The 12,470-nt window shown below is 45.3% G+C and overlaps 1 protein-coding gene and 1 long non-coding RNA gene across 2 annotated transcripts in view; one reads left to right on the top strand and one right to left on the bottom strand.

Annotated features, from left to right (window-relative positions):
• The window catches only part of LOC133769564 (uncharacterized), a 98,256-nt gene extending 98,165 nt beyond the window's left edge, over positions 1-91 (bottom strand). The window contains exon 1 of the long non-coding RNA XR_009867210.1: positions 6-91. This is a non-coding gene — a long non-coding RNA (uncharacterized LOC133769564). The remainder of the gene's footprint in view (positions 1-5) is intronic.
• LOC133769563 (aromatase) overlaps positions 1-12,470 on the top strand; it is a 31,722-nt gene that overhangs the window by 7,248 nt on the left and 12,004 nt on the right. Inside the window, exon 3 of the mRNA XM_062204771.1 lies at positions 9,575-9,729. Coding sequence (XP_062060755.1) covers positions 9,575-9,729 — 155 coding nt within the window. The remainder of the gene's footprint in view (positions 1-9,574; positions 9,730-12,470) is intronic.

Below are 12,470 nucleotides of genomic sequence, written 5' to 3'. Positions count from 1 at the left end.
AGTACCTCCAAAAGAGAAGCCATCCAATGCTGCCATTCTGTTTGTGACTGCAAACCAGTGTCCCGGCTGAGCAGTCTTAAATAAGTAAATCAGCAACAGTATTGCCCGCTGGGGAAAATGAGTGGTATCCTCCCTCTCTGAGTGGCATATTTGCTGGATAACGTTAGCAGACTGAGTTTACTCTAGGGAATATGTAATCTACCGTGAAGAAGCAACTTTATGAAATACTAGCTTCCTCATTTACTGATTACTGATTGCAGAAACTGGAGCACTTCAAAGAAGGCATATTTAGTAAAGTGTCCGCCAACACTCTCTCATTAATAGGATTTTTATATTTCTAGTCCCAGACAGAGCTTTACCCACAAACAAAAGCAACCAGGAAGCGTTACTGATTTGTAAAGATTTTTCCACTCAGATACATACGTAGACTATTGCTCAAAAGTTAAGTGAAGCATTTCTGGAAATGACATGATTTTTTTCCAGGCCAAGATTACATGCATCATTTCACAAAATACCCTGGTGACATCAAAGCCTAATTCTTTAAAGCTAATATGGAAAGAAGGGAGCGGGGCGGGGTGGGGGGGACCCAACATGTCATACTTCCAAGTATTTCAAACTATCCAGCAATGTTATTCTGGTTCTATCCAATACCTCACTTTCTGCCCAGATCTTTGTTTTGTTCAGTTTAGTGCTGTGACAGTTTTAAGAATAGCTAGGGCAGAACATAAAATGCACAGACAGAAATGTCTTTCCACTAAGATCACGTGAAATTCTCTTAATGTTGTGGTGCTCCTAGTGCGCCCCCTTGATCAGCAGCATCAATAAACATGGGCACTGAGAAATGCATATTCCTGGGCTCTGCCTTGACCTAAGAAAGTCTGGGGGCGGGCCCCACAGCCTGCGCTTGAGCATGCCTGCAGGTGATGCTGAGCTCTCTGGAGGCTCAGAACCACTGCTCTGTTTTTTGTTTGTTTGTTTGTTTGTTTGTTTTTGACAGGCAGAGTGGATAGTGAGAGAGAGAGACAGAGAGAAAGGTCTTCCTTTTTGCCGTTGGTTCACCCTCCAATGGCCGCTGCGGCCGGTGCACCGCGCTGATCCGAAGCCAGGAGCCAGGTGCTTCTCCTGGTCTCCCATGCAGGTGCAGGGCCCAAGTACTTGGGCCATCCTCCACTGCCTTCCCGGGCCATAGCAGAGAGCTGGCCTGGAAGAGGGGCAACCGGGATAGAATCCGGCGCCCCAACCAGGACTAGAACCCGGTGTGCCGGTGCCGCAAGGTGGAGGATTAGCCTGTTAAGCCACGGCGCCGGCCCCAGAACCACTGCTCTGATGATGAGATCATAACTACTGTTTGATTTGACTTTTCCTGGTCTAGTGAGCTCTGCACAGCCAAGTTTAAGCAGATTTTTATCTATTCTTAAAATGTTCTCATCTTAAAAAGCAGAATTTCAGTCATTTTTACAACTACCTATGGCCTCAAAACTGTCCTGGAGCAGATGGTGTTTGGGTTTGGGACATTCTCTCTTGCTTTTTCACCTCCCAGCATAGCAGGGCTGCCTTCCTGACCTCAGCTCAGCATTCAGCTTTCTTATCAGTGTCTCGACTGTTTTCCACAGCAGACAGGTGAAATGAGCCTCAGCATAGTTATCCAGATGGATACCAACCTGCATCCCAGATCTACAGCTGTGGTTCTCACTATGGCTAGATAGTTGTCATCTGGCTGGATAGCAGTCACCCCAGGGAGTTTTTTTAAACAAAAATTTTTTTTTGAAAGGTAGAGGTGGGAGGGAGGAGAAAGATATATTCTATCTGCTGGTTCACTCCCCCAAATGTCTGCAACAATGATCAGAACTGGGCCAGGCTGATGCCAGGAACCTGGAACTCCATTTGAGTCTCCTATGTGGGAGGCAGGGACCCAAGCACCCAAGCACTTGCACCATTTGCTGCCTCCCAGAGTGTGCATTAGTAGGAAGCTGCATTGGAAATGGAGACGTTGGGACTGAAACCAACACCCTGATATGGGATGCAAGTGTCCCAAGAGGTGGCTTAACCTGTTGTACCACGACACTTCCCCCTACCTTTTAGATTGGAGCCTCTGAGAATGGAGCCCAAGCATCAGTAGCGTTCGAAGCTTCCCAGGTAATTCCATTGCACTGCAGAGCTGGAGAACTTTCCATCTAGAGAGAGTGGAGTGTCTTTCCATGGAGTTAAGGGGAAACACCTAGGCAGCGTTGGAGCGGTTTTGTTTTATTGCATTGCCCTTGATTCTAGCCCAGGTGATGGTGGTACAGACTAAAACTGGAGTGAAGAACGATGGATTTGAGAAAGGACCAGAGACCAGGAGAGAACGCCCTCTTAGGTACTACACACTTTGGTATTAGATACTGAGATCACCAGATAAGTTCCCTGGATGCTGAAGACAGTTCCTGAGGTAGGATATTCATTAGAGTCAGGATGGCATCGGACCACTTCGCTTGTCTTAATTGGGAAAGTGCCCTTAGCAACCCTGACCAGGTCAGGCACTGATGCACACACAGATGTGGAGACAACCTCCTGCCCTTCACCCAGCTCTCCCAGTTCTTTTCTTGTCCTGTCCTCTCAGGCTTTTCACTTGTTGGGGCTTTGTGTTCTCCTTAATTGCCTCAGAGCTGCTCAATTTTGTTGTTAAAGGCTGGGCTCCCTGCAGGATAGGACATGTTTGTCCCCATCTCTTTTCCTTGTGTGCTCTTCAAGTCCCTTCCAGAACTACCCGTACCTCTTGAAAAGACCCTGTTTAACCTCAGAAAGCTTTTTACTTTTATTTGAAGTAAAACTAGTACCAGATTTCTTTATCTTTCTTTTTGAAAACTTTGAAGTCTCTAGTCATTGTATCTGTGTAGATATCATGGCTCAACTTTCCCAACCAGCTTGGACCCGGAGTGGTAGGCACTGCTGAACTTCAGGGGCGGAAGTCAGGCACACGTGCCTCTGGGATGCTGCCCGAACAACCTGGGGTCTTGCAGGGAAGGTGCTCTGGTTATCTGCTGGTAAAATGCACACAGTTCCCCCAGGCAGCCACACTCTAAATTAACGAGGGTCTTCAGATGCCATGTAAGATACTACATGCCCACGCTATACGTGTATGTTAGTTTTGTCATAAATAGGGAACAAATCAAGTAGCATCTGAAAAAAAGGAGAATCTCCAATTAATTAACATGCACATTTTAAATTATGTGTATATAAATTTATAGAGGATTCAGTTATGGTTTCAGCATACATTTATTGAGAATTTATTATGGATTAAACCTCAGATGACCCTAAGTTATGACCTCAGATGACCCTAAGTGAATGGCTCTCCATTCACTCATTAAATAGATATTTATTGGGAACTTCTATATATACAAGTACAGTTCTAGGCTCTAGGAATACAGTATTGTTATTTTGGGAAACAAGTTAGCCAAAATTCCCCATCCTCATGGAGTGATATGTTCATAAGCTAACAATGAACCAGTAAAATACATAGTGGAACAGCAGGGTAACCAACTGTCTGAGTTTGCTCTCTCAGATTTACAGCTTCCTAGGATGTAGGACTTTCAGTGCTAAAACTAGGACAGTCTCAAGCAAACCAGGATGGCTGGTCATGCCGTTTGCAGGAGGTTTATGCTAAACAGGTAAAAAGAGAAGGAAGGGGTGGGGGAGGATGCAATCATAAACAGGTGATCAAGGCAGGCCTCATTGACAAGACAGCCTTTGAATAAAAACCCAAAGGAAATGGGGGCAGGGGGATGCCTGTGCCATGGCGCAGTGAGTTAATCCTCTGCCTGCGGCACCGGCATCCTATATGGACTCTGGTTCTAGTCCCGTCTGCTCCTCTTCCAATCCAGCTCTCTGCTGTGGCCTGGGAAAGCCACAAGTGCTTGGGCCCCTGCACCCACATGGGAGACCAGGAAGAAGACCTGGCTCCTGGCTTCGGATTGGTGCAGCTCTGGCCGTTGTGGCCATTTGGGGAGTGAACCAGTGGAAGGAAGACCTTTCTCTCTGTCTCTCTCACTCACACACACACACACACACACAGTCTGTAACTCTTTCTCTCAAATAAATAAATAAAATCTTAAAAGACAAAAAGGAAATGGGGAAGTGAGTGATGCATAGATCTAGAGAGAAAGCATTCCAGGTTGAAGGAATAGTTATGCAAAAGCCCTGAGGCAGGAACTTGTCTGAAATGTTCAAGGAAGGACAAGGATACCCTGTTGTGGGACAACAGAGGCAATGAGATCTGAGGGGCACCAAGGTACCAGATCTCACACTGTGACAAGTCTGTGTTTTACCCTGCATGAGAGGGGAAACCACTGAAGAGTCTGAGCGACATAGATAACTCATCCACAAGTCAGCAGAATAATTCTGGCTGCTCTGTTGGGGAGAGATGGTAAGGGGACAGGGGATGGGAGCAGAAAGAGCGCTTAGGCAAGAGATGGTGGTAGCTGGTCCAGGTGACATTCTCGGTGTATTCTGAAAGCAACGTCAACATGACTTTTGACAGGTTGAGTGTTGGGTGTGAGAGAGAGTCAAGATCATGTCCAGATTTTGCCTCAAATATCTAGAAGAAGGAGGACATAGTGACCTGAGATAGGGGGAATGGGGTTTAGGGTGGGGAGCGGTCAGGACTAAGATCATGGGGGACTTGACATGTCCACCAGACATCTTAGTGGGGTGTCCAGTGGGGAGGAATGATCCTTGAGACCCTCCAGTGCAAAGTGCTTAGAAAACAGCAAAGGAGACTGTGAAGGAACAAGCAGAGGAGGAAAAATCCCAGGAGCGCAGTGGTCCGGTAGCCAGGCAAAGATTATGTCTCGGAGAGAAGGAAATTGCCTAGCACGTCGAACAGTGCTGATAGCCAGGGAAGGGATGGAGAAGTGAGCACTGCATTGGGCAACAGAGAGGTTGGTCCTAGGTGACCTCAACAAGACAGTTTCAATGGAACGGTGGGAGTGAGACTCTGACTAGGGGGAATTGTGGGGGGAGGATCAGAAGGACTGAGGGTGGGCAACTCTTTGAGGGAGTTTGCCCTAAAGCAGGCAGGAGCAGGAGAGGGAGGTGCAGTCAAAGGAGTTTGGATTTTTCAGAAAGAAGTTACAGTATGTGAGTCACGGTGAGAATGATCAGTGACAGAAGAACATCGTGGCTAAAGGAGAAAGAAGGGGTCTGCTAGGTGGGAGGTGAAGGGGCCCCGGGGGGCAAGCAAGGGGTTATCCTTGAGTAGGAACATGGAATTTCATCCATAGTTACAGGAGGGAGGGCTGGCTATCTGGGCACAGGTCCTGGTAGTTGGAGCTTCAGGTCGTTTTCTTTTAGTCACTTCTATTCTCTAGGAAAGCAGGAGATAAAGTCATTAGCTGAAACAACAGGAAAGGATATAGTAGTCAATTGTAAGCAAGAGAGTGGACAGACAAGGGAAATGTAGTAGAAATGCCAGCTATAGTAAGGGCTCACTTTAACTGAGACCTGTTAGCAGGTGGAGATACACACACACACACACACACATTTCTTCCAGTCCAGTCCAGCTGTCAAGTACAAGCACAGGACAAGATGAGTTGCATTTAGCCAGAGTTAAGTTTCACTATGCAAGGAGAGGGTCAAAGGGCTTGAGGATACATTGAAGATTATTTTAATCTTAATAATTCACAATTTTTTCCAACTTTGTTTTTAAAAGGCTTATTTATTTGAAAGTCAGAGTTACAGAGAGAAAGGGTAGAGACAGGGAGAAAAATCTTCCATCTGCTGGTTCACTCCCGAGATGGCTGCTTTGGCCAGGGCTGGGCCAGGCTGAAGCCAGGGGCCTGGAGCTTCTTCCCAGTTTCCCAGGTAAGCAGCAGGGGCCAAGCACCTGGACCATCTCTTCTGCTTTTCCCAGACCATTAGCAGGAGCTGGGTTGGAAGTGGAGCAGCCAGGACACGAACCAGCACCCATGGGAGATGCCTGCATTGCAGGTGGTGGCTTTACCTGCTGTGCCACAATGCTGGCCCGTTTTCCAATTTTCTATTGAGGAAATTTTCAAATGAACAGGAGAAATGAAGGAGCCTCTTCCACAACATGGAACTTTTGAAGGGACTATGTCAGTTGTCTTGTAGGATATCCCACATTCTGAATTTATCTTGTTGTTTCATCACATGTCATTTCATATATTCCTCTTCTCCCCATATTTTTTGTAACTTGAAAATTAGGTCTAAATGCTCATTTAGATTCAGGCTACACATGTTTGTTAGAATGCTCCATTAGTAGTAGTAGATACTTCATATTGAATCACATCAGCTAAAAGACAGATTGTCTCATGAGTAGTGCTAAAATTCCATCTCTTGGTTGGAATGGCTACAGCTAGATCTGTTAAAACAAAGGTTCTTTTTCTTCTGCAACAACCCTAGCACATCCGCTGTATAAGTGAGGCCATCAGAGGGGCAAAGGGCAGTAGAGAGGCGATGGGGTTAATGGAACCCAAGTCTTGGGCTCAGAATAGATCTATGCAAGTGTTTTTAAATGTTTGATGCCAATCATTCCAGTTGTGGCTTCCGCTGTACTTCTAGCACAGGTGGGTGATTTGTGGCGACTCAGAACTTAAGTGCCTTCCTCCTTACCACCTAAGAGCTCACTGCCTGCCTACTCTTCATCGTGACCAATGGGTTTGCTGTCTTTAGAGCTGTCATTTGACTTCAGTCAGGTTTAAAGAAGCAGAAGAACTCCAACAACCAGACTCCTTGCATTGCCCACTGTCCCTTCTGAGCTTGGAGACTGAGTTGGTCTCTTCTCGGTGTGGAGAAATCCTCACTCTCCCTAACAGCGCCACATCTCCCTCAATCAGCCTCGTCCGACTGCACAGAGGAGTTCCCGCTGGTGCCTAGGTCCTCACCCTTCCCTGCTTCACTTTCCCCAGTGTGTTCCGGCTAGATAACCTCAACAAATCGCATTTTGAGAAACGACTTTGTCTTATATTGCTGTTCTGTGATGGTAACCCTTTCACTGGCTCTGTCACTTGTGCCTGATGGGCTTGGTCCGACTCAGAATAGCTGAGATGTTGGTGCCCCCTAAAGGACATGTGCATTTTAAAAGTTGGCTCTTTAAAACATGCTCTTGGTTTTGCTGGCTTTTAAAAACTGATTTGCAACCCTTTAAAAGAAAGGGACATGCTAATATGATTAGCTCAGAGCACAAATGCTCTGGGAGTCAGAGCAGAAATGTGGTTTTCTGCTTGTTTGCTCGGTATGTAAGATTGTTAGACACAGTTTGAGAACAGAGAAGATCTGCTGTACTAACTCTCTGCTTTAACTACAGAATGGAGCATGAGGAGCTCAGAAAAGCCAGCGTTTTCAGCTACTTTAATTAATAAGAATTTCAGCCTTTTTTTCGTCGCATGATTTTTCTACATAGGATAAAATTTGAACTGTCAGTTAAAGTAACTCCCTGGAAAATACACTAAAGTGTCTCGATTTTTTGTTTTTATTTTTGTTGTCAGGAAGAGAAAAACTTGCCTCAAACTTGAGATCATCTGATGAACATTATCAGAAATCAAACCAAGATAATATCTGACTCATGATTTGAAAATAGGAGGGTATTTTTCCTGAAATAAATACTAAGTAAATCAGTTTTTCACATAGTGATAACTGCTTTCATTTGTTGGCACAACTATTATTTCAGGGGCTTGCTTTTAAATTTTCAGTAGGACTATGGAACACATCACAAATGACTCATCTTTAGCCCACAGCCTAATCCACTGAGCCAGAAGAGAGCCCTCTTGGCCTAACGTCTTCTCAGGGAATGTATTTCAGCAGGGATTAACAGAACACCCTCGCTAAAGCAAAGGCATCCTTTTAAGAGCCAAATATTGAACTTGAGAGGAAGGAGCAAGTGAGTTTGAGAACCAGTTAGACTCCCTAGCAGCCACTCTTATCCACGAGTCAGGAGTTTTGAAAACCACCATGGTAGGAGAAAAAAAATTTCAGTGGAGAAGTAGGGAGGGAGGGCCGAAGTTGCAGGGAATACATGGGAACTTGTGTAACTACTAGGTTCGCCAAAATAACATTACAACAGCTGAGACAAAGAAGGTTTGCACGGCTTTAATCTGAAAGTTCGAAACTTTGAGCACCGGCATGACACCACCAGAGGAAAATTCCACACCATAAAACTTTTGTTTCATACATAAACCTATTGAAAATATGGCATAAAATTTGCACTATCATGTATAAGGTACATACGAGACAAATAAATATCACATTAAGACTTGCGTCTCACCCCCAAGATATCTCATAACATATATGTGACTATTTCAAAATCCAAACAAATCTGAAATCTGGAATACTTCTGGCTCCAAGCATTTCAGATAAGGGATTCACAACTTATAATGTTGATGACATTTTTACACATCTTGAATTTGCACTATTTGGTACCATGCAAATTACACTCTCTGATGGTTTACCACATTCTAATGATGGGAGATGATGATATAGAATGTGAGACCCTGGAGATCTTGATGGATCATGATGGAAGGCAGAAAGAGCCCTGAGACAGCTTGTTTATCACCACATGAGCCTTCCAGGCCAGCCCAGAAGAGGTGCTCAAAGAGATATCCTTCAATCTCAGAATGACAGCCCACCTAGAAGGGCTGATGAGAGACTCTGGGGGAATGAATGGTACTAAGAAGAACTGCTGGCTGGCGCTGCGGCTCACTTGGCTAATCCTCCACCTGTGGCGCCGGCACCCTGGGTTCTAGTCCCAGTTGGGGTGCCAGTTCTGTCCCAGTTGCTCCTCTTCCAGTCCAGCTCTCTGCTGTGGCCCGGGAGTGCAGTGGAGGATGGCCCAAGTGCTTGAGCCCTGCACCTGCATGGGAGACCAGGAGGAAGCACCTGGCTCCTGGCTTCAGATCAGCACAGTGTGCTGGCCATAGTGGCCATTTAGGGGATGAACCAACGGAAAAAGGAAGACCTTTCTCTCTGTCTCTGTCTCTGTCTCTCTCTTTCTCACTGTCTAACTCTGCCTGTCAAAAGAAGAAGAAGAAGAAGAAGAAGAAGAAGAAGAAGAAGAAGAAGAAGAAGAAGAAGAAGAAGAAGAAGAAGAATTAGAAGAATTGCTTGTTCCAAACTTACAAAGCAAGGCTCTGGTGATGCCAGCAAGTCTCAGTTCTGTGGCTCACTCTTGTAGGCAGTGGCACTGTCTGGAGTGAGGCTAGATGGTACCTGGGAGGCTGGAGGCTCTCAGGACTTTAGTGGTATGGAGGGTCCAGCTTCTAAACAGCCTTGCAGCCCTGACACCAATAGTTGGTCGTATTTTGATAACTTGGGATTAGCAAAGAAAGAGAGATAAGAAATGGTGTGTGTATGTGTGTGTGTGTGTGTTTTAGTTTTTGCGATGCTCAAACAAGGAGTCAGTAGGTAGAAGTGAATCAGTGAGAGGATGTTCTCATGCTAATAGAAGTACTTATTCAACGTGAACACTAGAAATCAGGCATTACATTTGGATCGACACACATTTGTTAAGAGGGCTACCTCACGGTCCAAATGCACCACCAGGAGTCCTCGTGGGGAATTGAGACCCAGGTTTGTTTCTGTTCAGGTCCTCCAGCATGTTCCACGTGATGAAGCACAGCCACTACGTCTCCCGATTTGGCAGCAAACCTGGGCTGCAATGCATCGGCATGCATGAGAACGGCATCATCTTTAACAATAATCCAGCTCTCTGGAAAGTAGTTCGACCCTTCTTTATGAAAGGTAAGCAGGTACCTGGCTACATTCTTCTTTTTTGTCTACAAATATGCCTTTTTGTAAAACATCATATTGTTAAGTTCTAATGCTTTGCAGTTTTGAAGTCATGGGAAGAAGAGCTAACATTTATTATACCTTTACAACATCATAAGCACTGTTTTAAATACTTGATGTTTTAGTCCCACAGCAACCATATGTGATACATACTCTTATGCCTACAGTTTACAGATGAGAAAAATCAAGGCATAAAAAGCCCAAAGAATCTGCCCAAGGTTCCAACATTAGTAAAAAGTGGCCCAGGAAACAACATCAAAGCCTACATTTTTAAACACCACGAATCCTTCTCTTCCCGTTGGTGTATGAAGCAATTACATGTACACAAAGACAAGATGAAGCTGCATAGTTAGGGTCAATTCAATCAAACATTTAAGTCAGCCATTTATCTGATTTAAACGTAGTCAGCAAGTGTATTTGCTGAGTCATCAGCTGCTAGCCCAGTTGCTTTAGCAGAAAGCAAATGGTGGGTGAATTAAGAGAATTTTGGGACTGTGTATGTTGTCTCATCCGGGCTCTGAGTTTCAGAACTGGGGAAATAACGTCTGGGAGAGACTGTGGTTTTCACTCAGGCAGCATAGCTAGTCATGAATGAGCAGACGATTCTAAGCCTCCTTGTCCAGTGACTCCCCCCGCCCCGTACTAAACCACGCCAGAAGTAAAGCAGTGGGGAAGTACAAATCATGTGCTGATCACGTCTTACACTAACTTCAATCAAGGAAGATCAAGAAAGGCAACCATGACCCGGAAAGCCTCCTAGTGACGGGACCTAGCTTGGGTCTGACCCTGTAGCACTGATACGCTTCCCTCCAGCCAGCCTCCATCATGAACCCAAACGCCTCCTGCATGGCTGCTAAGACAGGAAAAAGCTAAGCCTCTGGCCCTGCTAGCTGAGCGTTGATCCCACCTTGTAGAGTGGCCCTTTGCCAAGACTCAGCACAACTGTTGTAGGCCACAGTGTATCCGTTTCCTACTGCTGCTGTGACAAACTGCCACAAAGACTTAAAACAGCACATTCATTACCTCACAGTTCTTAAGTTCCCAAGTGTGACATGGGTCCTAATGGACTAAAAGGAAGGTGTTGGCAAGGCTCTAGGGCTCTAGGGGAGAATCTTTTCGGGTGCCTTTTCCCAGCTTTGAGAAGCCACCCCGTTCCATGGCTCATGGCCCCTTCTTCCAGCTTAAAAAGCAGAAACAGTGAGTCAACTCCTTTTCACAGCACCTCTCTCTCTTTGACCTCAGCCAGGAAATGTTCCTTGTTTTTAAGGATTCATGGGGTTAGGTGGGGCCTGTCCCAGGCAATCTGCAGCAATTTCCCCATCTCAAGGTTCTTTAATCACAGCTGCCAAATCTCTTTTTCCATGTAGCATATGAAGCAGTTCTGGGGATTAGGGTCTGGACAACTTTTGGGGAGCTATTATTCTGCATATCATTCAAGTTGGGATAGATCAATTTCCTTGTGCCTTACAAAACTGTAGAATGGGTTAATAAAAAACGAACAGGACTCAGCATTATAGCTTATGGGTTCAAATCCCAGTGCTGACACTAACTGTATGCCCCCAGGCACGTCACTAAGCCTCTCTGACCTTCGTTTGCTCATCCACATGAAATGATGCATATTACAGAACTGTCTTCTAGGGCTACTATGAGGAATATGTAAAATAATGATGTAAAAATCCCATAGAAATGTAAGTTTTCTTTTACTTTGTCATTTAACCCAGAATTTTTAGGAATATGTGAACCAGTATTTAGGAGTAGTTAACTTTCACACAACAATATCCTGTATTAGTCAATGGAATCCTGAAAGTCATTCACTTGACAAACTACTGTTCTTGTCATTGAACTAGGTGCCAAGAATACGACAAACAAGACATGGTTCTTGCTCTTGAGAAGCTTATAATGGGTGGCAGCAGGGCGGGGAAGCAGAGAGGATCAGGAGGGTCAGAGGAGTACGTCACCAAATACTACGCTAGATAATGGTCATGTGGGAGGTGCACACAGCACTGCTGAGCACAGGCAAGATGAGCCATCCAAATCCCCCAAGCGGTCCGGAGAGGCTTGGAGGAGTGGATGATCATAACGACTTTCAAAAGATGCTAGAAGCTACCTAGTTAAGAAAGTGTGATAAGCGAAGATACGCCAGGAGTACAGAACAGGACAGGTGAAGGCGTGGAAGCACAGATCGATGTGTCCATGTCCAGGGATCTGTCAGTAGGCCCTGCGCCTGACACAAATACGTACAGGAATGAGACCAATGGGAGGGCAGGGCCGGATTGCCAAAGACTCCTCTCTTAAGCCAAGGAGATGAGCTGATCTCCCCAGCTATGAGAAATCCCTAAAGATTTTAAGCACAATGACATGCACGTATTTGTGTCTTGGGAAGAAAAATCCCTCTGGTAGCAGAGTGAAGGGCATTAGTTCCAATTATGGAACCAGGCAAGAATGTGAGCAGGGAGAAAGGTGAGGAGACACTGTAGTGATGTAGGTTGGATGGAGGGGAGGCCGCTGGTATGAGGCATTCACAGAACATAGAATCCACAGTACTTGGAGACTCAGCCAACCCTAACATCTTTGTGACTTTTTTTTATTAGCCCTGAATAAGAAAAGACATTTAAATAAAAAAAGAAGAAGAAGATAACTCCTGAAAGAAGTTTAAAGAAAACTTAGAACAAGGAGGAAAAGGGGAAATTTAA

This window comes from Lepus europaeus, chromosome 11, assembly GCF_033115175.1.
Source record: "Lepus europaeus isolate LE1 chromosome 11, mLepTim1.pri, whole genome shotgun sequence".
NCBI classification, from domain to species: domain Eukaryota; kingdom Metazoa; phylum Chordata; class Mammalia; order Lagomorpha; family Leporidae; genus Lepus; species Lepus europaeus.
This window is presented reverse-complemented; position numbering and strand designations above follow the sequence as displayed.